The sequence below is a fragment of the Rhizoctonia solani genome, chromosome 9, assembly GCF_016906535.1.
Source record: "Rhizoctonia solani chromosome 9, complete sequence".
Classification (NCBI taxonomy): Eukaryota; Fungi; Basidiomycota; class Agaricomycetes; order Cantharellales; family Ceratobasidiaceae; genus Rhizoctonia; species Rhizoctonia solani.
Window position 1 is genome coordinate 300,349 of NC_057378.1, and position 23,716 is coordinate 324,064.

General features: G+C 47.2%; 4 protein-coding genes across 4 annotated transcripts; 2 read left to right on the plus strand and 2 right to left on the minus strand.

The window, feature by feature from the left end:
* Positions 1-1,323: 1,323 nt before the first annotated feature.
* Positions 1,324-1,736, minus strand: RhiXN_07634 (Prefoldin subunit; the record flags this gene model as incomplete). The annotated part of the gene is made up of 3 exons (XM_043327450.1): positions 1,324-1,442; positions 1,500-1,602; positions 1,653-1,736. 3 exons carry the CDS (start codon positions 1,734-1,736, stop codon positions 1,324-1,326), a joined length of 306 nt encoding a protein of 101 aa, XP_043182835.1.
* Positions 1,737-1,922: 186 nt separating this feature from the next.
* Positions 1,923-5,950, plus strand: RhiXN_07635 (Isoleucyl-tRNA synthetase; the record flags this gene model as incomplete). Its single annotated transcript, XM_043327451.1, has 20 exons — positions 1,923-2,007; positions 2,058-2,225; positions 2,273-2,495; positions 2,548-2,794; positions 2,845-3,168; positions 3,217-3,313; positions 3,358-3,440; positions 3,490-3,593; positions 3,644-3,725; positions 3,783-3,941; positions 3,988-4,158; positions 4,214-4,492; positions 4,543-4,591; positions 4,647-4,774; positions 4,827-4,982; positions 5,039-5,242; positions 5,296-5,393; positions 5,456-5,624; positions 5,681-5,830; positions 5,882-5,950. 20 exons carry the CDS (start codon positions 1,923-1,925, stop codon positions 5,948-5,950), a joined length of 3,045 nt encoding a protein of 1,014 aa, XP_043182836.1.
* A 3,703-nt stretch (positions 5,951-9,653) lies between these two features.
* RhiXN_07636 (terpene synthase) lies at positions 9,654-11,076 on the plus strand (the record flags this gene model as incomplete). The annotated part of the gene is made up of 7 exons (XM_043327452.1): positions 9,654-9,816; positions 9,867-9,997; positions 10,049-10,182; positions 10,241-10,422; positions 10,482-10,606; positions 10,668-10,911; positions 10,979-11,076. 7 exons carry the CDS (start codon positions 9,654-9,656, stop codon positions 11,074-11,076), a joined length of 1,077 nt encoding a protein of 358 aa, XP_043182837.1.
* A 1,818-nt stretch (positions 11,077-12,894) lies between these two features.
* On the minus strand, positions 12,895-17,609 carry RhiXN_07637 (peptidase C14; the record flags this gene model as incomplete). The annotated part of the gene is made up of 7 exons (XM_043327453.1): positions 12,895-13,136; positions 13,191-15,252; positions 15,304-16,821; positions 16,870-16,917; positions 16,966-17,110; positions 17,162-17,292; positions 17,340-17,609. 7 exons carry the CDS (start codon positions 17,607-17,609, stop codon positions 12,895-12,897), a joined length of 4,416 nt encoding a protein of 1,471 aa, XP_043182838.1.
* Positions 17,610-23,716: the final 6,107 nt, after the last annotated feature.

A 23,716-nucleotide genomic window follows, 5' to 3' on the forward strand; every position in this document is an offset into this window, starting at 1 on the left:
CTGCAGGATCGCTAGAAAGTCCTTATACATCAAATTTGGTCAAGTTTCTTGGAATATTGAGACAGGGCTCCAGAAGTGCCTGCGGAACTTTGAAGGATCATCTATGTGTCTTTCAGAAGACCCCTACTCGGATCGAAGATAGACCGCCTATGACAGCTCGGTGATTTCAGTCCGATCATGACGAGGGGGCGGGTCCGAATTAGTAGACATGGCGCAGTAGCTGAGTCGGCACCTCAGTGCAGCATTCACTCTTGTGACCTATCATTTGCCACCTCTCAAATTGTGAGTTGCCACTTACCCTGATATATCCATACCTCCCTCGGGATGTCTTGCACATCGCCACTTCAATACAGTGGGGCTATGTAGCAGTCCATTCCAAGTTTGTTAACAGAGACCACACAAATGGACCGATGCCTTTGAGATTGTTATGCGTGCAAGGTCCCCCGCGCCCATAATCTAAATCAATTTAACGCAGCATTATGTATGCGTGCAATTGCTTGAATGCTGCCCCGGCATAGAGTAAATATTCCCACTACTCCAAGACTCATGGCACCATTTACTCTATATCTTTCTATCGTGATTGCATACCCTCTTTTTGGAGGTTTCATCAATGGGGCAGAATGAATCATGCTGACCCCTAAGTACCACTGCCCACAGGGTCGTTTTTTAGGTTTGCTCGGGTATTCTAGGTTTTCTATATCAGTAAAGGTAAGCGCAGACCAGCACAGGTTTTCGCTTATTTCTTCTCTGATGGATTGGCAACGAACAAATGATGGATCCGACGAAATTACTATCGGTGAAATTGCAAGCTGATATAGGGGGAGACCTGTTATATCGAAGCACCCAACGTGACCGTTGAGAAGAGACGGATAATACTTATATGATTTGACTGCTATTTACCTGTCATTTCTGATAAGTAAATACATATGCTCAACTCGTTCGGACGGCATGAATGCGTTCTAGACCGCCGTCCCTAATATTCTTTTCGCCTTGAGCCGTAATAAATACCGGCCAAGCCCAGTATAGGATAATACCAAGGCTTCCCAGAATAGGACACCTGACTAGTTTGCTGTCTGAGCTTGTCGGCCCGCTTGCATCTTGGCTTGCATTACCTAATCAAATCACATAAGTACAAGACAGGGCTTTCGTTGAAGGACGACCAACCTGCAAGAGATAATTCATGTTTTGCTGTTTGTTCTCGATGGTTGTTTGGAGTGTACCGAGATTCGAAGTGATAAAATCGACTTTTGTCTGGTAGTATTTCGTCGCCTCGGGACGTGTCTATTCGAATGGATTGGTGGGGAGAGTAATTGTATCGAAAAATCAAAGACGCGCCTTTGATACATAGTAGCCAGTTCCTATATCCACGATCACATTCTCGGTATTAATTAATTTTCCAGGAACGTAGAGCGAGTTGGTCAAGGGCACAAGTAGGGTTTTTGCTTGAAGCAGTCGAAACGTGAGAAATAGGTAGTAGTATAATACAAAGACAAACTTACAAGCATTTTCCGGCTTGACCTCGCCAACGTTTTCCAAGCATCCACGGAATTTGGATTGGGCGGCTTTCAGTTGGGCAAAAGAATTGGTTAAATGGGTTAATTCCTAATTCGGGAGAGTGAGAAAATAACCCCGAGGAACCCCATTATACCAACCTCGTCCAACTGCTTTTTCACTTCGGTCAACTGGGGAAGGTCCAAGTCGGCGACATTAATCTGCTGCTGTTGTGGTTGGGCCATATCGAGTCGTCAGTCACGTGTATAGTTCACAGGGTGGTGTGATCGTCGAGATTAGATTGCTTACGTTATAGAGAAAGTTGTGGGTGACTCGCTAAGTGGATGCTGCTCTCCAGACTCGTGACTCTGAGACGTGCCAGCAGACCCGTACCACCACTGCGCAGACTTGCAACTAGTCACTTTCTGAGAATGTCTGCACCTCCCGAAGCACCGCCACCCGAGAAGGTTGCTGCCAATGTCGAGGGCGAGGGTGCTGCCCAGACGAAGACTGCTGGTGCGTATTCAACCACGAACAGGAATTCAATTAATTTAAGTTATCTGCAGCCAAGAAAGAGGCAAAGCGACTAGAAAAGGCTGCTAAATTTGCTGCTAAAACTGCTAAAACTCCAGCCCCTGCCGCTGCTGCAAATAACGAGAAGAAGAAACCCGCGAAAGAGCCCAAACCCGAGGAGCCTGCGTTTGTTAACAATACCCCTCCTGGAGAGAAGAAGGGTATGATGCTCCCCGTTTCCTTATTAACTCTTGTTCAACGAGATCAGATCTTTCGCAGCCAATGGCAGCTGGCTACAACCCTATTGCAGTCGAGTCAGCTTGGTACGATTGGTGGAATAAGGAGGGGTTCTTTAAGCCACAAATGGGACCCGATGGTCGTTCTACATCTACCGGACAATTCGTTCTTCCTTGCCCTCCACCCAACGTGACTGGTAGTCTCCACATTGGTCATGGATTGACCGTCGCTATCCAAGATTCCCTTGTGCGATGGTAAGTCAACACCTAATACTTACGTTATGACTCGCTCTTATCTGTATGTCAGGAATCGTATGTTGGGCCGAACCACTTTATTCGTACCCGGATATGACCACGCCGGTATCTCTACTCAATCAGTCGTCGAGAAGCGATTATACAAAGCTAGCGGCAAGACGAGGCATGACTTGGGACGAGAAAAGTTCCTTGAGACGGTGTGGGACTGGAAACATGACTATCAGGGTCGTATTACGAAGCAGATGGAGCGACTGGGTGGAAGCTATGATTGGACTCGCGTTGCATTCACCATGGATGAGGTGTGCTTGCATATACTTTGCCCTTCCACCACTCATTAATAAGATATTAGAACCTATCAAGGGCTGTATCCGAGACTTTCTGCAGACTACACGAGGATGGTATCATCTATCGCGCCAACCGCCTCGTGAACTGGTGTGTCAAACTGAACACGACCCTGTCCAACCTCGAAGTCGAGCAAAAGGAGCTCAAAGGCCGAACACTACTCAACGTTCCCGGCTACGACGAGAAGGAACGATTCGAGTTTGGTGTCATCACCAGCTTTGCCTATCCGATCGAAGGTTCAGATGAGAAGATCGTGATTGCGACTACTCGACCGGAGACCATGCTCGGTGATACGGCTGTGGCTGTCCATCCGGATGATCCTCGTTACAAGGTCCGTGTCTGTCTTGGATATTCATTGGTTCGTCTAATAGTTCTCTAGCATTTACACGGCAAATTCGTCTCCCATCCGTTCCTCCCCAACCGTCGAATGCCAATCGTAACTGATTCGATCATCGTCAATATGGAGTTTGGAACTGGTGCTGTCAAGATCACCCCGCTCACGACCCTAACGATTACGAAGTCGGAACGAGGCACAATCTCGAGTTTATTAATATTTTGAACGACGATGGAACTCTGAACGAGAACGCGGGCGAACGCTTCAAGGTGTGTTTCGAAAGTCTCTTATTGCTTTGGGTGCTGAAACTTTTCATAGGGAATGAAACGATTCCATGCCCGTCGTGCAGTCGTTGATGCTCTTAAAGAGCTAGGTTTGTACGTCGAGCAAAAGGACAACCCTATGCAAATTCCCATCTGCGCGTAAGTTCCGCTGGCACTAGCAGCCGAAGCGTTCTCAAATATGCATATAGTAAATCTGGCGACATTATTGAACCGGTCATGAAGCCTCAGTGGTGGGTCAACTGCAAGCCTCTCGCCGAAGAGGCCATCAAGGTAAGCGCCGACTCCACTTATACGTTCATTTCATCATATATATGCACCACCCTTTAGCGCACGCGAGCTGGTGAACTGGCCATTACCCCCAAGACATCCGAGGCCGAATGGTACCGCTGGCTCGAAAACATCCAAGACTGGTGTATTTCTCGTCAACTCTGGTGGGGTCACCGTTGTCCCGCATATTTTATCGATATCGAAGGGAAGGACCAAGACGTACGTTTCTCGAGCCATACGACTCGGCATGTACTGACTCGAACAGAAAAATGATGGAAAATGGTGGGTTGTTGGCAGGACCGAGGAAGAGGCTTTGGAGAGGGCGCAGAAAATTGCTGGGAGTGCCAAGTTTACGCTGCACCAAGACGAAGATGTGCTAGATACCTGGTTCTCGTCTGGTCTTTGGCCATTCTCCATTTTAGGATGGCCAAAAGAGGTGATATTCTCATTTTGCTGTTTTTATCTACCTTGACTGATAGGGTGTACCATAGACCGAAGATATGAAGAACTTTTACCCGGCCTCGATACTCGAAACCGGCTGGGACATTCTCTTTTTCTGGGTCGCCCGTATGGTTCTCCTCGGAATCAAACTCACAGGCCAAATGCCATTCAAGGAGGTCTTTTGTCACGCCATGGTCCGAGACGCGCACGGTCGCAAAATGTCCAAATCGCTTGGAAACGTGATCGACCCGGTGGACGTTATCGAGGGCATCACGCTCGATCGGCTCCAGGAGAAACTGAAAGAAGGAAACTTTGACGAGCGGGAGATTGTAAAGGCCATGGCTGGGCAGAAGAAGATTTCCCCAAGGGTATCCCGCAGTGCGGAACGGATGCGTTGAGGTTTGCGTTGTGCGCATATACGTCTGGAGGTAGGTCGGGAGTTTCTGTGTTGCCAACAATGAGATTAAATGAATTTGACTATAGGAAGGGATATTAATCTGGAGATTCTCCGAGTCGAGGGGTATCGAAAGTTTTGCAATAAATTGTGGAATGCGACCAAGTTTGCCATGCTCAAGTTGGATGAAGGGTTTGTACCCGAATCGTCTGCCAAGGTATTCAACGCCTTGTAATTTCATCCGCTTCAGCTGACATTTTTTAAAAAAGCCAACTGGGCAAGAAACCATCGTCGAAAAATGGATCCTGCACAAGCTGGATGTGGCGGCTGTCGACACGAACAAAGCGCTCGAGGAGAGGAATTTCATGACTGCCACGACGGCGGTTTATAACTTTTGGCTGTATGAACTCTGTGACGTCTTCATTGTGAGTCGCTCTTAATATTTGGGGATTATTTTGTGTTATGCTTATGCCCCACACAGGAAGCGATGAAACCTATGACCGATGAATCGGCCTCGGATGCTGTCAAGAATTCTGCTCAAAATACACTGTACACCTGCCTGGACCTGGGACTAAGGCTCTTGCATCCGTTCATGCCGTTCGTGACCGAAGAACTCTGGCAGCGCCTTCCTCGCCGACCGGGTGACGCGACCAAGTCGATTATGGTTTCGAGCTATCCGGTCAAGGTACGGCTTTAAATTTCAAGAGGTATCTGCCCGCTGACAGCGGTCATGATTAGGATTCGGCCTTTGAGAACGCTGCAGCGGACAAGGACTTTGATAAAGTGTTTGGTATCATCAAGCAGAGCAGGTCCTTGGCAGCTCAATATAACGTTCAGTCGAACATTCAAGGTTTGGTTGTGCTTGTTCTCCCCAGAAATTTACTAACGTTGGGTATAGTTTTATTTCCTCGACCTCGGCGGAAGAGGCTGCTATGATCACCACACAAACACCAACGATATCATCCTTGATCAAGGGATGCAAATCGGCGACTGTTACATCGGATGTACCCGAAGGATGTGGAAGTGTTGTTCTCAGTCCCACCCTCACCGTTCACCTCCTCGTCAAGGTGCGTTATTATACTCTCATCTACTTGGTCAAGTCACTGATGTGAAATGGTAACAGGGTATGGTAGATCTAGATGCTGAAGTATCCAAGCTTGAAAAGAAGTTGGGTTTAGCCCAAATGAGCGCAGACAAGATTCGTAAACTGCAGGAGCAACCGGACTATGAGAAGAACTTGCCCGAGAACGTTCGCGAATCTAATGCGGAAAAGGTACGAATTCTGATATCTTAAAGTGTTCTAGCACTGACAATGGATTCGTAGTTGGCTACACTTGATGCAGAGATTGCCGTGTTACAGGGTAGCATTGAAATGTTTTCAAAGTTGAAGTAGAGTGTCAATGTAGATCTGAAATGACCTTATAAATGAGATTTATCACGAACTCTCGCTAGATCCAATTGCTGACAGTAACTTCGAGGAATACCAAGCACTTATTATCAATTACTACGATTTTCATCTGGTTCAAACAAGGGTAATTTTCAGTGCCACTTTGTGTAATCCTCCCGTCCGGTTTGGGGCTTCTTACCCTATGAGCTCCTAATCCGACGAATATCACTCTGAAGCACACGCTATTCAAAGTGACTGTCAACCGCGACGCTTGAGAAATTACTTAGCCAAGTTAATTGACCTGGGCTTGAATGCGCACTATATCCCTAAATAACATCAACTTTACCTCATTTATGAAAGCACTAGGGCGTACTCGTGCCAGTGACTGTGATAGTCATTATCCTCTGTAAGCCATGCTGGGTAATCGTGAGCGATGGATATAATCCAATTTTGGGAGCAATTAATGAGCGATTATTACATGTAAAGTTCACACACTTGAGCGCCAACAACATGTGTAGATTATGCAGAATGCTAAATGTGCCCATGACACTTATGTTCAGCAAATAGTGTAGAAAAATGTAGAATGTAATAGAATGAAGTAGAATGTTCTGTAATCGAGTCAAGTGGGTGACTCACCCAGTGTATGCGCAGTACGCGTGAGTCATATCTGTAAAGTATAAAAGGGCCTTATTCAAGCCCCGAATACTCATATCATCCTACTCTTGTATTTACTCAGTCATTACTTGTATTATAATCTACTTTTACACGAAATCGAATTCGTATTTCTACAAATAGTACATCAGCCTCAACTTTTCACGACTGCCTTGAACTTATCGTAATGTGTGAACCCAATTCAACATCAACCGAGGCGAGCTTGATCAAATATATGCATTAAGCCGGGCTCACGATTATCTGAATGTAAGTATCCGGCCATAAGTCGATGGGAAGAAGCGAAAACCTCTCTGGAGACCGCAGTTAAAAACTATATGCACCTTACCAAGTCCCTCGAAACACACCCCATACTTGATTGTACCCCAGCCAATGTGGAAGAGCGCATATTCAATGTGCTCGAGTCATTCCGCACGGTCCTAGACCCACAGTTTGCTCAAACTCACCTGGCTCTGGCTCGCATACGAAACAGGATATCCTCACCTATATTTCGCCTTCTTGAAGACGTTCTTTCTGAAATCTTCATGAATGTCATTTTTTCTTTTCTATCCACCGATCTAATTGTAATTTGGATCTGGAGGGTGATGCTATTTCACCTATGAAGAATAGCGTCGCCAGTATCTACCGCGCATCGCATAAGCTCCGTAGTGTCTGCTCTGTATGGAAGAACGTGGTAACCTCTCGGGGAGTGTTTTGGAATATTATTCCCCTTTTCGAATCTCAAACCCGCTTCATTCGATTTAAACAGGCTATGGGCCTCAGCCTCAGTCGTGCTGGAACCGGGAATTACTTTGCCGCAAGCTTAAATCTCCATAAAAATGTGGTAGATCGCGCTCTTTTGAAAAAACATGCTCCTCGGTTGCGCACGTTTAATATTCTTGCTCGATTTTCTTACTCTTTTCCCAGTATTATAGAAACATCTTGGCCTCGAGCTCAATCAGGTCACTGGCTTTTTCCCAGCTATCCGCTTGTTTAATCCATAACAGACTTCGCTTACCAAAAGATCCATCGGTGATCTGTGCCTTCTCTCCGGACTCTCCCCAGGGGAGCTTGTTCCGAAAACTTGTCGAAAGCCTCTCTGTAATGAGGCTTAGCAATGTTGATATTGATTGGCGCGGCATCACTTTCTCCCAACGGCTTACTGAACTCCACCTTGAGGGAGTACTATGCTATGAGTCTACATTATTTCACATTTTCGAAGCAACCAATTTACTCAGCTTGAAACTTATTTCGATTGAAACGGTTCCCGAGGACCCAGAGTTCATTACAAGCGAGGGAATCAACTAGTCGATATCAGTGCCAAATCTTCAATTTCTTCTACTTCAGGACCTCCATTTCCGCACACTGAAACTCATACTACTATCTATCACATTCCGCTCACACAAACGAAGCCTTTTTATCTCATGGAAATGTCAGAACTCCGAAAACGATCTGGCAGGTCACTGCTTCAACGATTTATACGAACTACTTGGGTCTGTTCACGTGAACACCTGTCTAATTGATGGGCACGAACATGGAACCTGGATGCCAATGCCATTATTGAAGAGATTGATCGAGTCTATGCCCACTCTAAATACTCTATATATCAATGGCTGGACGATTAATGAAAGATTTTATGAGACTTTAACTCAGCACTATGAGTATCAATCGATTTCTCGTGCCCCTTCATTTCCCCTCCTTAAAAACCTCCACTTAACCAGAGCGAAGATCTTCGATCGGGAAGGACTGAAGAATATAGTGGCTAGTCACACGGGTTCACTTCAGCGAATGGTACTTGGTGGCCAGTTGAGCTCGGCAGGGAATGGAGTTACCTGCGAATCGCGTCACCTTAAAGGGGGGGGGGGACTCCCTGGTCAACTGGATCTCCTCCACTACACCGATCTTTGAGCTCGTCGGTGCGAGCTATACCCCAATAGAGTTTGAAGAACATTTGTGGAAACTATGGTGATCACCCTCGAGTTCCTTGGGTGGTCAGATTCTAGGCCCGTCACTATCTTGTAATTACCGCTGGTCTCAGTGCTGGTTGACAGCTTATCTACTTAGATTTAAGTTACAGGCTATTGATAACCCAATTTATTTACATTGTATGCGCTTGTCAGGGCAGAAACTATGAAATAGCCATTCCAGAATAAGACGTGATGCAGATAGGATATTCAACCGCATGGCCTTAGGGATTATCCTCTATAGCGTGCCATGGTTTAAAACAATCAAGATTTACAATACAATGTAAGCCTGGCACGCATTGCGCTGTCCATTGCATAATTTTGGATATCTTCATCTTTGTGATCTCGAGGACTGTGATTGGCTCCAGAACCTGTGGCGTGGCCCAACTGGGCTGTGTCAATTATATCACTGCATATTTCTCAGACACGTGGAAGAGCGTGAAATGTAGCAAAATTTCGAGCATGACATAGGGTCTGAACCGTGCGGCTCTTGATTTGATCGCTCTTCTGCTCTTGGCGCTAAAGCGATTGTCGCTTCCTATTTTCTCCAACACGTCATACCCACCGTTGTTATCATGATACGGTTCACGGCCCCGTGTAATTACTGACGGATGACGTGGTACGAGGGCAGGTTATACGGCCTCTCCCTCTACACTCGGGAGGAAAACCAGTAACGTAGGGTAGAGTATGCAGATAATTATACGATGGATGGTTGTCCCCTGATATTATGTGATACAACTATGCGGATGCAGGATAACATGAGATCCGGTACTCGTTCATTGACTTCAGCGCAGACGCGCAATATGCTTACAAATACTCCCTGATTTAGAATCATATAGGAGTAGCCGGGATACCCCTTCAAGCGGTTTCATGCCTGCCAAAGCGACATAGCGCTTGTGGGAATGAAGAGCGCATAGATCGGGTCGTGCTCTTCACACATACAACGAATCTCAACTTATGGGCGAATTATTACAATACAGGCGTCAAGTACCCCGAGGGAAATTTGTATAAAAGACCCAATGAACCAGAGCGGTACCGTAGCACAAGTTTCCTACCTTTCCAGTGTATTTCAGCTTGACAAACTTTCGTACTTCGCTATGTCTCAATTGCCCACTCCCCAACTCATCAAATCAGCTACTTTGCCCTCTCAAATTTATTTGCCTAATGTGTTGGAATACACTAGTCGGGTCTTCGGCCTCAAAACGAACCCCCATCATCGCGAGGCTGAGGCTGAGTCTTACGAGTGGTTTGCTACTTTTGGTATGTATTCGTGTGTCGGTGTCTTTTCCGGTCTGATGTCAGTATTGCAGGCATCCATAATGAGACTAAACTCCAGAAGTTCTTCGAAGCCGGCTTCGGTCATATGACTGCGCTTTGTTATCCTGAATGCGACTTTGCTCACCTCCGCGTTACCATGGACTTTGTCCTTTGGTTGTTCTCTGTAAGCCGATGGGATTAACCTTCACTCTGAACCGGCTAACATTGTATTCAGTTTGACGATTTGACTGATGCTGGAGGACTGGATAGTGTACAGGGAATGAAGCGTGCCGTTGATGTCACTATGAAGGTCCTTCGTGATCCCACCTCTCCACCACCAAAATTCAAGGTTGCGGCAATGCTCCATAGGTAATAACTAAACATAGAAAGTTTGGGTGCTTAAAAGCTAAATACACGGTGCATACAGCTACTTTAACCGCATGCGTGAAGATGGGAGCGAAGCGACAATTCGACACTTTATTGACGCAGTAGACTTCTACACCAAGGCCGTCTATCAGCAGAAGGTTAATCGTTCAGATGATAGAACGCCTAGCATCGATGAGTACATCCAGCTTCGCCGAGACACTTCGGCAATGAAGATTGCATGGGGTGAGATTGATTCCAGTCAACGGAAAGGTGTATGTTCTTAACCGACATTGTGTTCATAGCTGTGCTTGAGTACTCCCTCTGCATGGACCTACCTGATGAGGTTGTCAACCACCCAGTTGTGAAAGAGCTTGCGGATGCTGGAAATGACATCCTGACTTGGGCTAACGACATCTACTCTTTCCCAGTGAGTGGTCAATTTATACCACAGCAATATGAAGTACAGACAATTGATCGTTGCTGTGCAGATTGAGTTTGCTCGGGGGGATACACACAACTTTGTATGCGTGGCTATGGAGCACAAAAAGCTCGACCTCAATGGTGCAATAGAGTTTGTGAATAAACTTACACGACAACGTCTTGACGACTATGTCGCTGCCAAAGCACAACTGCCTTCCTTCGGGCCTGGACTGGACGAACAAGTTGCTCAATACCTCAAAGGTATTGAGTATTGTGTTCAAGGCTTCATCGAGTGGACCTTTTTGACCCCTCGTAAGTTGAAGTCAAATTTCCTATCGTTCTGTGCTCGGAATTCTCTGACATTTATACCTTTGTTAAGGCTACTTTGGCAACGAAGCTCTCCAGGTTAAGGAGACTGGTGTGGTAAATTTAATGGCCCCGATCACACTAGAGGCTCATGTGGTGGTCGAAGCTTGATCGATCGGTTATGAGTGGGCAATAGATTCTGCTATCAAGAACGTGTATCATTTATGCTACGATGTATGCTCAATACCATGCTTTCCCTGGGTTCATCAAAGTGTCGATAAATCACTCGGCCGGTGATTGGTTCCCTGACGCTCAATCTAAGAGATCATAACAGATTCCATCTAATACAGCCAAGTCTAACCAAACCACGACGACAAACTTCAACAAAGGGCTAGTGAAACTCAGTCCTTGTACATAATATGAGAGTGACCAGTATTGTTTAGAATCGTAACATTCGTGCTTCTAGCCTTTCACTACTGTTGCTTCAATCAGGTAAAATATAATAGCCGTCGTGAAGGGTGGAGCTGATGTACATGTATTCGTTAAAGCTTTTCATTGTGTATGAGCTGCTGGATGGACTACGGTCTTGTTGGCGGGTTGAAGGTAAACCAGCTTAGTCAGAATCATACTCCCCGAGTTATAAGCTCAGATTGGCATAGCTTCACTCTGGGGAAGCGCGTTTAACGTGACAAAGTCATTTCCTAGGTACGATTACAATGAACTGTTGTCAGATGGCATAAGGGTCACTCGCGCACTACTCATTTTCCTACTATTGGCCAACCATTCTCGGTCCGCTTAACCTCTCTGGGTGCTTTCGAAGTTACAATTATTTGAGACTCTGTTCGTGTACTGCTGCTTGAAATACAACACTTTTCTGTGACAACAAGGCTCTACGTCGTTATATCGTAGGACCTTCCAAGGTCATCCATACTGATTGCTATAGCGCGGATCTTCTCTCTAGCTGATCTTGACGCCAGCACGCAGTGGTATGGAAGATGCCTGATTAGACATAAGGGCGGAGAAGTACATCCAGGTGAGTCAAGAGTATGATAATAATAAAAAATAGTATAAAGCTCATACAGAGTGTGTGTGTGTGGGACGGGGCAGTTATCTGAGCAAGCCTGCGAAGCGGTCGCCTGGGTACATCCATTGGTGTTATCACCCGGTCCTCAAGCATTCTGGAAATAAAATTGGCATTGCTGTTTTGAGATTCACGAGAAAATGCTTGGACACTTTGATCACGTTTCGGTCGGTAGTCACAGTTTGTCGCCTCTCGTGCAACACGTCCAGATCTTGATATGTATTCGTAGGAGCACAGGGGAGTAATATTTTCATCTTGCAGTTTTGAACGGTCAAATCGGCAAGACAGAATTCGAACAATGATGAACCGAAAGTCGGCACGGGAGAGAGGGATTTCACCAGGAAAACGCTAAGCGCTGAGACCAGGGTCCTAGCTAGTCTAAATGATATGCATTCGACTCTCTTTGGTCTATCGCACACGCTGAAACGCTCCTTGGGCTGTATCTACTACTAAAAACATATACACGTAAACCTTCTTAGAAGAGGTTTTGCTTTTGCGTTATCGTTTCGAATTCTCTGAAGCAAATCTTTTAAACGGGACGCAACAACCAGAAGGCTTGGTCCTGGGCAAATTGTGGAGCAACTTGGCCGTTCTGTTTTCTATAGTGCTCCCTAAGTCGGTACATTGATTCCATTGTGTGCGGAGACGGTCAGTTGATATAATTGAGCTGGTTGAGTTTGTAAGACCAAACGTGGCAGGCTCAAATATTCTTGCGCTTATGTTCAAGAGAACTAAGGCCTATGGCGAGCTGCTCAATATAGGAAAAACACTCCAAAAACCTTGGATTGAACTATACTAGAGTATCAGACTACAGAAAAATACCGCTGTGTTAAATAGCGTAACATGGAGGGGTACCATAGACGTGATAGACATGATTGTAGCTACAAACGGTCAGCGTATCCATGCTCTCAAATACGAAAGCAGCCTGTCCACGTTTCTCCCTCCATAGCCCCATCAAAATCCAGCCTCAAACCTCCTTGGTCAGAAATCGTGAGGTCGTTCGGAGGAATGGGAAGCGGGACGCGGAGATCCGATGGCACCCATACCAGCCGCCGATTCTCTGAGTCTACTGCCCAGCCTTCGTCGTGGAGTGTCCAAGAGTCGAGCGCTTTGGTGAGATCCTGGCCAGGGTGGGCTGTTTGGCTTTCACCTGACAAAAAGCTAAGCAAGTTGCGACTAGCAGAACGCGACTAGCATCACTTACCTCCAGCCTCTTCCTGTGTCTGCGACTTCATGGCGCAACTCGAGACGTCCCAGAACCGGATAGTGCGGTCGTCAGAACATGAGACAACGTGTGAGCTGTCGGGCGAGAACTGCACGCATTCTACCACGTTGGTGTGTCTCCTCAGTGGTCCGAGCAGCATCTTCCCCGTCTGCGCATCCCACACGCACACAGTCTTATCCCAAGAGCCAGACACGATGTAGAGACCATTGGGCGAGAATCCAACAGAGGTCACGTAATAGTCATGTGACACGCGATCCCCGCCACAAACCACAACCTGCAGTCCGGTCTGCGCATCCCATACTCGCACTGACTTGTCATTCGACCCCGAGACGATTTGCATTCCGTTTGGCGAGAACTCGACTGATCTGACGATGCCACTGTGTCCGTGGACTGGACCAACCACCGTGTTGCCTGTCCACCGGTCTATCACACGTATCTTTCCATCTCCTGAGCCAGAGACAACATGCTGCCCATCGGGAGAGAATCCGACCGAAAGAATTGCTGAGCCGCCTTTGAGTAGCTGCATCATGCACTGGCCGGTCTTGACATCCCATAGTCGAACTGTACCATTATGCGACCCAGACACGATTGTCGATTCGTCCGGAGAGAACCGTACACAATTCACGTCCTCGTCATGGCTTTCCATTGGCCCATGAACCTCTTGACCGGTGTCTGCATCCCAGATTCGCAAGGTGCGATCCCATGAAGCAGATGCGACGTATCTGCCACTTGGTGAGTAGTCAACAGACCGAACAGGTTTATCGTGTCCGCTCAACGGCCCCAGCACTAGCTTGCCCGTCTCCGCATTCCACACATGAACAGCCCCATCCCATGAGCCAGACACGACTCGAAGTCCGCTGTGCGAGTACCGGACGGAGTATATTGCCCCGGAAGGACCTGTAGCCGGAGGTAGGGCATTTGACACGGCTGCATCTTGCACGTTCCATATGCGCACAGTGCCGTCGTTTGAGCAAGAGAACAGGCGAGACCCGTCAGGAGAGAATATGACCCAGTTGACCGAGCCGGTGTGGGCCTGTAGAGGACCAAGGACTGTGCCGCCGGTGAGTGCGTCATACACTCGGATGGTGTTATCAAATGATGCGGATGCGATGAAAGCGGCGTTGGGGGAGAAGGTAGCAGAGGTAACCAGGCTGGAATGCGCTTTGAGCGGTCCTAGGACGGTCTGTGCGGCTCGTATGTCCCACACTCGGATAGTACAGTCCCAGGAGGCGGAGACAAGGCGTGAGCCATCAGGCGAGTACGAGACTGAGGTGACCCATCTTGTATGACCTGTGAAAGGCTGTCCAATTGAGTGTCCAGTTCGCACATCCCAGATGCAGACTGTGTTGTTATGTGATCCAGATGCGAGATGCAAGCAGTCAGGAGAAAAAGTGACCGAACTGACTTGATTAGTGTGCCCCTCGAGTGGTCCAAGCGGGGGTTCGGCTGTGCGCAATGAGCAGATGTATATGTCTCCATTTTTCAAGCCACAAGCGACGTGGGATGCATTGGATGAGAATGCGACAGAGTTAATACCCGAGCCAGTACTTGGTAGCAGCTCCGTGGTGGTATGGTCTTTGCTCACGTTCCATAGCTGCAGGGTATCACCGGTACCGTCGAATGCCACTTGAGTGCCGTCGGGGGACATAGCAATATAGTCGACCCCCTGTGCGAGCTGGCTCGTGAGACTAAAAACGACTTCGCCGGTAGACGTGTCGAGCACATCGATGCTGCTCTCGGTGGGGACTGCCAGTCGAGCTCCGTCAGCGGATAGGCCCATCGATTTGACTGGCCAACCCGAGACCTTCCAGGTGGCCAACAGCGATAGCGTGCGCTGGCTGATCGCCGTGCCTTGTGGCTTTACAAGTCCGGTTGATCTTGGCATGTATGCGGTCGAAACCGGTCGCGATGGAGGCCAGAACGGAAGCATAGAGATGTATATATGTGGTGTGCTCTCGGATATGGGGTGGTTGGCGTATACCGATACGAACTGCACGGCGTCATGAGCGATTCTTGATACGTCTTCTGGTATGGTATATTTCTGAAGCACAGTCAGTCTATCTCATCCCGAACACAGCCATGCGTAGCGTACCGTGCACCACTTTTCCGCTTGCTGAATGATGCCGGTACCGTGGCGGATCTTCTTGAGTAGGTTGACCACTTCCATCCACAGTAGCAGATTATAGAAGAAAAAGGTGCGCACACGATCCACTAGCGCTTCTCGATGCTCGCCGCGGTATAGATGGGTTGACCAGTGCTGGCATGCGTAAGCCAGCCCAGGTGAGATTGCGCGCCGCACACGCTCGTCAAGGTCTTCCACTTCGGTGTCCAGCAGATATGACGACGGCAGGCCGCATATGTTCACCTTTGGCTCGGCGGCTCCAATTATTCTTAGGCATGCCTCTGCCATCGCGGCATGTCGGCCCGGCCGATCGCACCAGAAATCCGAGGATCGATCATGGGACAGTATAAAGTCCGGGAACGATGCATGCAGAGTGCTCACTTTCCCAGTTCCTTTCGCAATGTTCAGTATAGAGCGTAACGGCTGCAGCAGAGAGTGCACATGCTTGACGCTTCTCAGTTCGAGCATGCTTGCGATCGTTTCCAGCTTCATTGGTTCCACGGCGCATACGACTGTTTCCAGAAGGTCTCTCATTCTTCGTCCGTCCGCTTCGCTCATGTCAACCTGTCCGAACGCAGATCGTAGGATTGTTAGGTATAGACTGTCGATTGGGTTCCCACCCCTTGCTGGCTTGAACGAAGACTCGATAATTGCCGAGACTACCTCGTCGAGCGTATCCAATCTGTGACCCTGGAGGATGAAGCGGCATGTAGTCGAGGCGTAGATAAATAGTACTCCGCATTGTTCGAGGATCCCGGACCACTGGTCTTCTGACAGCGGAACGTTCTTGAGTTCCCCTCGCATATATACTGCAATATCGGCCTTGACAGCTTCGGACTCCAGGTCGTGCAGCACCAGCGGCGTATCTTCACATCCGTCGGTCCTGGCGGCCATCCGTGCGCAGATCTCTTTTTCGGGCCGGCTCGAGACAAGGTAGCGAATCGGAAGCTTGTAGTCTGGTGACAGCAGTAGGTCGAGAATTTGCTCGACGCTTTCCGGGTCCTCGCATTCGTCCAACGCATCGATCACAACGATCACGTCCGGCGGCATCGATTTTATCTCTTTCGCCAATGGTTCGCATATCAGCTTCTCGTACTGCTGCTTGAGGTTTCGACGATGCACGTCAGGGTCCGCCTTGAGCACGCTGTCAAGGGCGCGACCGAACGGAGCGGAGAATCGTGCGAGCTGGTAGGCGATACATGGTATGATTGAATTGACTTGTCGACACTCTGAGATCGTGCGCGAGCAGAAGAAGCTGGCCCCGAGCTGACTGCCCAGCCTTTCGCACACGGTGTATGCGATGGTTGTCTTGCCTGTGCCGGCCATTCCATTCATCCAGCATGTTCTACCGGAGTCAGGGTTCGATGCCCATTGCAGTAGCAGATCGATCTGTGGCTTGCGGGTTTCGGGTGCGCAGCGGCCTCGCTTGACGCCTCCGGAGTCGTAAAAGGCTGACTCGGCGGACAGAACCTTGGCCAGACGTAACTCCTATGACAGGCCTGAGCATGGGTATCATGATCTTGCGATCCACCTCACCTTCGCTTCTTGGCTGACAGCGTTTATCATGTTGATGTTGACGTTGAGCTGTTGGGTACAGTTGAGATCAATCGTCACGAGTCGGCTCACGCTTACCGCCAATCGTTGTAGGTGCTCATCAATGCGGCTATAACACTCGAGTATATACTCTGTTCCTTCGATCATGCTCTTCAGTCGTCTTCCTGCTGATATCGCCTTCTGGTTGGCCTCGTTGATCATTTCGGCCTCTTCTTGGATGTCGCTGCAAGTCTCGTCAGCTTCGCCTTCAGTCTATCGCCAGGCTACGACGTACTCAATGATACGCTGAATGCTACCAGTCATTGCGAACTCGGCCGAACATCTTTTGAGCTCTGTCAGGTCTTGCATTATTCTATCCAGCTTCTTCCTTAGCTCGTGCTGTTCTTTGCGCATGCCCCACTCGCGCTGTCGCATGATAAGTAAGAGACGAGACATATAATCGATGGTCACACCTCGTAGATTTCGACGCACTCGACCAGTGGTCCGATAGCTGCTTTCAGTGGTCCGAACCAGTCGGCCCCAGACTCAAGGGCGGTAATCGAAGCTTTGATCAGAGGCCAAGCGTCTAAGTCAGCTTGACCAAGCCGCTGGACTTTCGTGGGGGAGGGAGTGGGCCCTGTGTGTTCCTTTCCAAGTTGCAGTCGTCTCTTGAATTTACTCTTGGCACGTGCGAGTGACTCGCGCAAAAGCATTACGAAGGGATTGGAGGTTGTGTCCGCCATGCTTTTGGGCTATTCGTGCGGGGCGTGAAGAATAGGACGTATGCCGATTTGCCCATACCCTGACAGCTGTCACGTGGACTGAAGCGCTGATAACTGGCCCCGTGCAAGGGCTACGCGATCATCGTAGGTTTAGCCCGAGTGTATGCGTTACCCTTACAATACACCGTCACCCCGAACCGTTACATTCTTCTTTTATGTTTCGCTGAGACTGGTTGCCAACTATATACGTTCACTTGGCTTATTTTGTTCACACATGTATCAAACCCGGGCAACTAATAAGGTCCTAGATTCCAACCCACTCTGCCTGTCTTTACTCTGAAGACCAATATTGAGTGTGTTACAACTTGTTGTCAAGGCAGCCTTTTCACCAACCAAGTCACATATATACTAGCGGAGGAAAAAAGTTTGGAAATGGCGCGTGATTCGGGTGCTAAAAGAAAACTTGCTCTCCCCTGGCCACATGAATGTAGTATATAGAAACAGGAAATACATTGGTTAAAATACAGTAGGAGAGACAAACAAGTGTTAGAACTTTGTTGGGAGTCCCTTTGATTTAACTAAAGCTGTTACCCAAGATGGCATTTTCTGTGTGTACTTGTTGATATCATCTGCTGTGAAGGATTTCCAGGCAGCTTCAGTGGCATTCCAAAGGTGCTCAAGACTTCTTTGGGCCCCGGGGGTACTGTACACATGTTGCTTAAGTTCCATCCATAATGGTTCTATTGGGTTTAGGTCTGGTGAACTTGGGGGGTGTGCAATGTGTTTAATACCAAGTTCTTCACAAGCCTGTTTGGCTAGCTTTCCTTGGTGTGCTGGGGCCCCATATTCAACTACTAGCATCCTGTGTCCCTTGACTTTCTCCATCTGTGCAATGAAGTCCTTAAGTGGACCATTTAGGACCTGCATAACATATCCTTCCAAGTTAAACCCTCCCCCCCTCCACTTCCCATTACACAATTGCAGCTGGGGAGCCATCTCCAGTTGGATAAGTGGCCCCTTATACCCATGGGAGATATACACCCATACCATTAATGCTTCACAGCCACTTTGAAAGGTTGGGGCTAGGCACTCCAGGAGATATGCCTCTCTGGGTTTCCAGGTGACCGTTGGGTGAACTGAGTGATTGCCAGTCCCCAACTGGAGCTTGTCAGTCCAAATGGCTTCATCCTAGTTCCTAAACCGGTTCATGCAAGCTCATTCTAGATGCTTTAGGACCTTTTGCTTATCTAAGAATGGCTTTTGGCATGCAACATATTGGTGGTAGCACCAGCTCCAGGCAATGTACTTGACTTGCACAGCAGTAAGGCCATTACCAACTCTAGTAGCAATAGATGAATATGGCTCAAAACAATGGCAAAGGAGGGTACAAATGACTAGACAGCACAATTGAGGTGAGAATTTGTGTGGGCAGCCAGATCAAGGCAAGGAGGCAAGGGTGCCATATGTTTCCCAATGTTTAACAGTTTTGCATGCCACAGATGGGGGAACACCAGTTTTTGCAAATAGTTCAGGGTATGAATTGCCCTCACTGTGTAGTGTATTTATTTGAGCTCAATGAGTCACAGGGAGCTCTCAACCACATTTGCAAGACATAGTAAGATGTATTGTACAAATTCTGGGCCATCACATGACAGCACTTCCAAACTTTTTCTCCCCACTAGTACATTCAATAAGTAGAGACCTGACACTCCGCTTGCTGGTAACTTGGTTTACCTCTCCTTGCAATGTGCAGTAGCAAGGGCTCCAAGGGCAATGGGCCAAACCCTTGTACTGATGACTCTGATTTGTTTGAACTTCTCATAGCAAGGATCCAGTGTATGGACTAGGAATCACCCAAATTCAGAGCTCATGATTAACAGTTTGCAGGATTGGTGCCACCCAGGGTCTTGTACTGTCACATTGTTGTAACTGCACTGTAAGGTGGGTTACATGCTGGTGATGGGTGCTTGTGGCTGTAAAACTACACAACACTGCTGACTAAGCTAGGCTATACTACTGTATCTAAGATGCTTAGGGCATTGTGCTACTAACTACTGGCAATGAAGGGGGGCCCTTGTTGTAGACACACTTGATACCAGGGAATTTATTCCCATTTTCTCAATTTTTAACAAAGTCAAACAGACAACATTTTCAATCACATGATCTTGGCGCTTATATCATACACTAAGCGCCAAGCCATGTCCCCATCTGCGCTTACTCAGCACACATAGCCACCTCCACCTGATGACATCATTATGACACATCAGTGACACGTATGCATGAGTAAGACTGCTTGTGGAGCAGGGTTCTTATTGGATTTAGGTATTAGATATAAATGTATTTGTAAATAGATCACCTGTAGAATATATAAGGAGGCCCATTGACCATGGTAATACCCAGGTCAATTACCTCTTGTCTCACTCCATAAATGTACAAGGGCCTTAAGCCCAGTAACCACTTAGTTAGATACCAGTACACTGCCTTAAGCAGCTTCCTCAACATAGTTACATAGCTAGTCATTGCCTTTAGGGCTTTTGATTGTTGTAGTTACTTAGTTAGTTGTTGTAGGGTAGCTCTCCACTGCTTAAGCAGTCCCATGATTGTACCACCCAGCCACAAGCGCCTGTGCCCTTGACATCCCACCACATGTCTAGGACAACTACATTCATGCAGCCAGGGGAGAGCAAGTTTTCTTTTAGTGCCCAAATCACATCCCATTTCCAAACTTTCTTCCTCCGCTAGTGCATTCAGCTTTGCCAAGACACTTTGGCATTGAAGATTGCACAGGGTGAGATTGATTTGAGTCAATGGAAAGTGTATGTTATTAACCAACATTGTGTGCATAGCTGTGCTTGAGTACTCCCTCTGCATGGACCTACCTGATGAGGTTGTCAATGTCATGGCCTTCATTGGCATGACATAATTTTTTACTATTTTCTATCTTTTTTCTGAGGCAGTTTCCTTTTTTGGTATATATTTATGACTGTTGTAAATTGGGGGAAAAGAGGTTGAGACTCTGGTGCTGAGCAGAGTCTGTGTTGGAAGATTCCCAATTTCCAAGCTAAGTAAAGAAGTAGCTTCTTTAGGGTTCTCTGGGTCTAGCTATCTTGAATACAATCCACTACAGATATATCCTTTCTCAGTGTAAAGTGTCTTAGTAAGTATTTCTGTAAGAGCAAGAGTACTGGCTCAGGTTCCCTTTGGCAGAGATAGTTATGTAAGTTTCACTCCTAGTTGCAGGAACTAACTGGTTACTTAGTATATATCCTTCTTTATGGATGATTGCCTTCTGTTCACTTAAACTAAGAACTCTGTATCAGGTCTACAACCTTTCCACACTATGGGTAGTTGGGAGATCCACTTATACAAGTTTAAGTTATTTGAAATCTTGAGGCACAATATATCACACAATTGAGGGGGGCAAGCCCAAACCCAAGAGTGACAGTCAACAGTAACAGTGAGTGGTAACAGTGAAGGGTGGTGCCCTCCAAGGGTATGCAAGAGTCCCCTTTTATACCCTAGAGTGGCAAGGTTACTGAGTCATTCACCTAGTCAGAGTATGAGTATGACTTGCTTAGGACTGTGCTTCCTAAGACTTTGATTGGTGGGTGGGAAGGCACAGATATGACTAGGATGGAATGTGTTGTACACCACTGTAAGGTGGGTACACGCTGGTGGGATTGGGCGCTTACGGCTGTACTACTACAAGCAAGACTTATGTAATCTACTCTGACTAGGCTATACTACTGTCACGTAAGGTGACCTACTGCTAACTAACAACAAGGGGGCCTGAGGCCTGGGAGGTGTGATGAGTGAAATAAGGGGTGAGCGTCTGAGAACTACTGGGGGCTTGTCATGACCCATGCCTTTGCTGGCATGTCTCCTGACCAAGCCACCTACTAATAGGATATTCCACAGTCTTTAGAAGGCCGCATATACTCACATATATGCAGTCAGAACTGTCATTACTCTAAGGGCTCATGACTTAGAGACTGACAGTCCACCAGGGTCACATGACCTCCCCCCCCTCCAGTCCTTTATCAAATACTATACTAAACTACTACGGATTTGAGGTGGGGGGGGATGACATAATCTCTTCTATAATAATATATTATTCAGACCTTGCCCGCAGGCATTAACATTGGCCCGCGGCTAGGGGGGTGGGGGGAGTGCAACATCCCCCAGCAACATATATTATTCATATATCACTGTGCATCACATATACTATATATATCTTTGACAGTGGATATATATGGTAATAACCCCTCCAGATATGGGTTATGACAGGGCTGGCTACTTAGCTGGCTGACTAATCCTCCTCAATGAGTATGAGACAAGGTAAAATTGACTTGGTGTTCCCAAGCAATTTTCCTGCTGTATATATGGACAAAGGCGCACTATCTACATGGTCTGTGCTTGTGAGAAAGGAAGGACATAATGGAAATAAGAAGCGTGCTGCAGGCTGCGCAGAAGCATGGATTTCTCCTAAGCGCCCTTGGCACGGTATCTTGGCGCAGCATCTTGGCATAATAAGCACCAAGATCACGTGATTGAAAAAGTAAGGATAAAGAGTCCATAAAAATACTAAAAATAATAGAAAAATTGTGCAAATCCAATAGTATATGTTAGGAGGTTATAACACATAGGTTTGAGCTGAGTTGTGAAACTAGGTCAAGTCTTACTTGTACTCTTGTTGACAAACAAGATGTTGTAGACACACTTGATACCAGGGAATTTATTCCCATTTTCTCAATTTCAAACAAAGGCAATTGGACTACTTTTTCAATCACATGACATTGGCGCTTATATCATACGCTAAACGCCAAGCCACATCCCCATCCATGCTTAATCAGCATACATAGCCACCTCCACCTATGACATCATCATAACACATCAGTGACACATATGCATGAGTAAGACCAACTGCAGAGCAGGGATCTTATTGGATTACATATTTGATATCTTGTATTTGTAAATAGCCTGTACTTAGAATATATAAGGAGGCCAATTGACCATGTGTAAGGGTTACGCTATCACTGTAGGTCTAGCTCTGGTGTATGCGTTACCCTTACAATACACCGTTACCTCTCTTTATGTTACACTTGTACCCAGTGCTCTGTTCAGGCTGATTACTAACTATAGACATTCATTTGGTTTCTTCTGTTTATGCATGTATCAACCTGGGCACCTTATAAGGTCCCAGGACTTCTACCCACTCTCCCCCTGTCTTTACTCTTAACATCAATATTGAGTGTGTGTTACAACTTGTCATTTAGGCAACAGCGTTGCCAACCAAGTCACATATATACATCCAATAAGTAGAGACCTTACATTTTTTGACATATCCAATATGTTGTACACCACTGTAAGGTGGGTACTTGCTAGTGGGGGCAGGCGCTTACGGCTGTACTACTACACACAAGCTTATGTAATCTAATCTACCTAGGCTATGTCCTAGACGTCCTTGGGGGTCGTCTAGGTAGCGGGCGCTTGTGGCCGTATGGAACTAAGTAAGAACCGCTTAAGGCGGTGAGGAGGCTACCTACAACAACTAGCTACCTAAGTACAATGACCAAAGCCCTAATGGCAATGGCAAGCTATGTATCTACAATGAGGAAGTTGCTTAAGGCAACAAGTACAGGTGGGGGACTTAGTAGTTACCGGCCTAAGGCCTTGTACAATTGAGAGATGCAACAAGAGGTAATCGACCTGGGTGTTACCATGGTCGGTTGGCCTCCTTATATATTCTATAGATTGACTAATTACAAATGTACAATATCCAATACCTGATCCAATAAGAACCCCGCTCCGCAGTTGGCCTTACTCATGCATACGTGTCACTGACGTGTCATGATGACGTCATAGGTGGAGGTGGCTACGTGTGATGAGTAAGCGCAAAGGGGGACGTGGCTTGGCGCTTAGCGTATGATATAAGCGCCGATGTCACATGACTGAAAATGTTCTCTGATTGCCTTCGTTTAAATTCGAGAAATTGGGAATAAATTCCCTGGTATCGATTGTGTCTACGACACTGCCCCCCCTTTAAGGGCCTTGGCAGCGCCAAGGGCCTTCTTTTTCATCTCTTTTTCGTATTTTTCTAAAATTTTTTTGGCGTTTTTTAAGTTTTC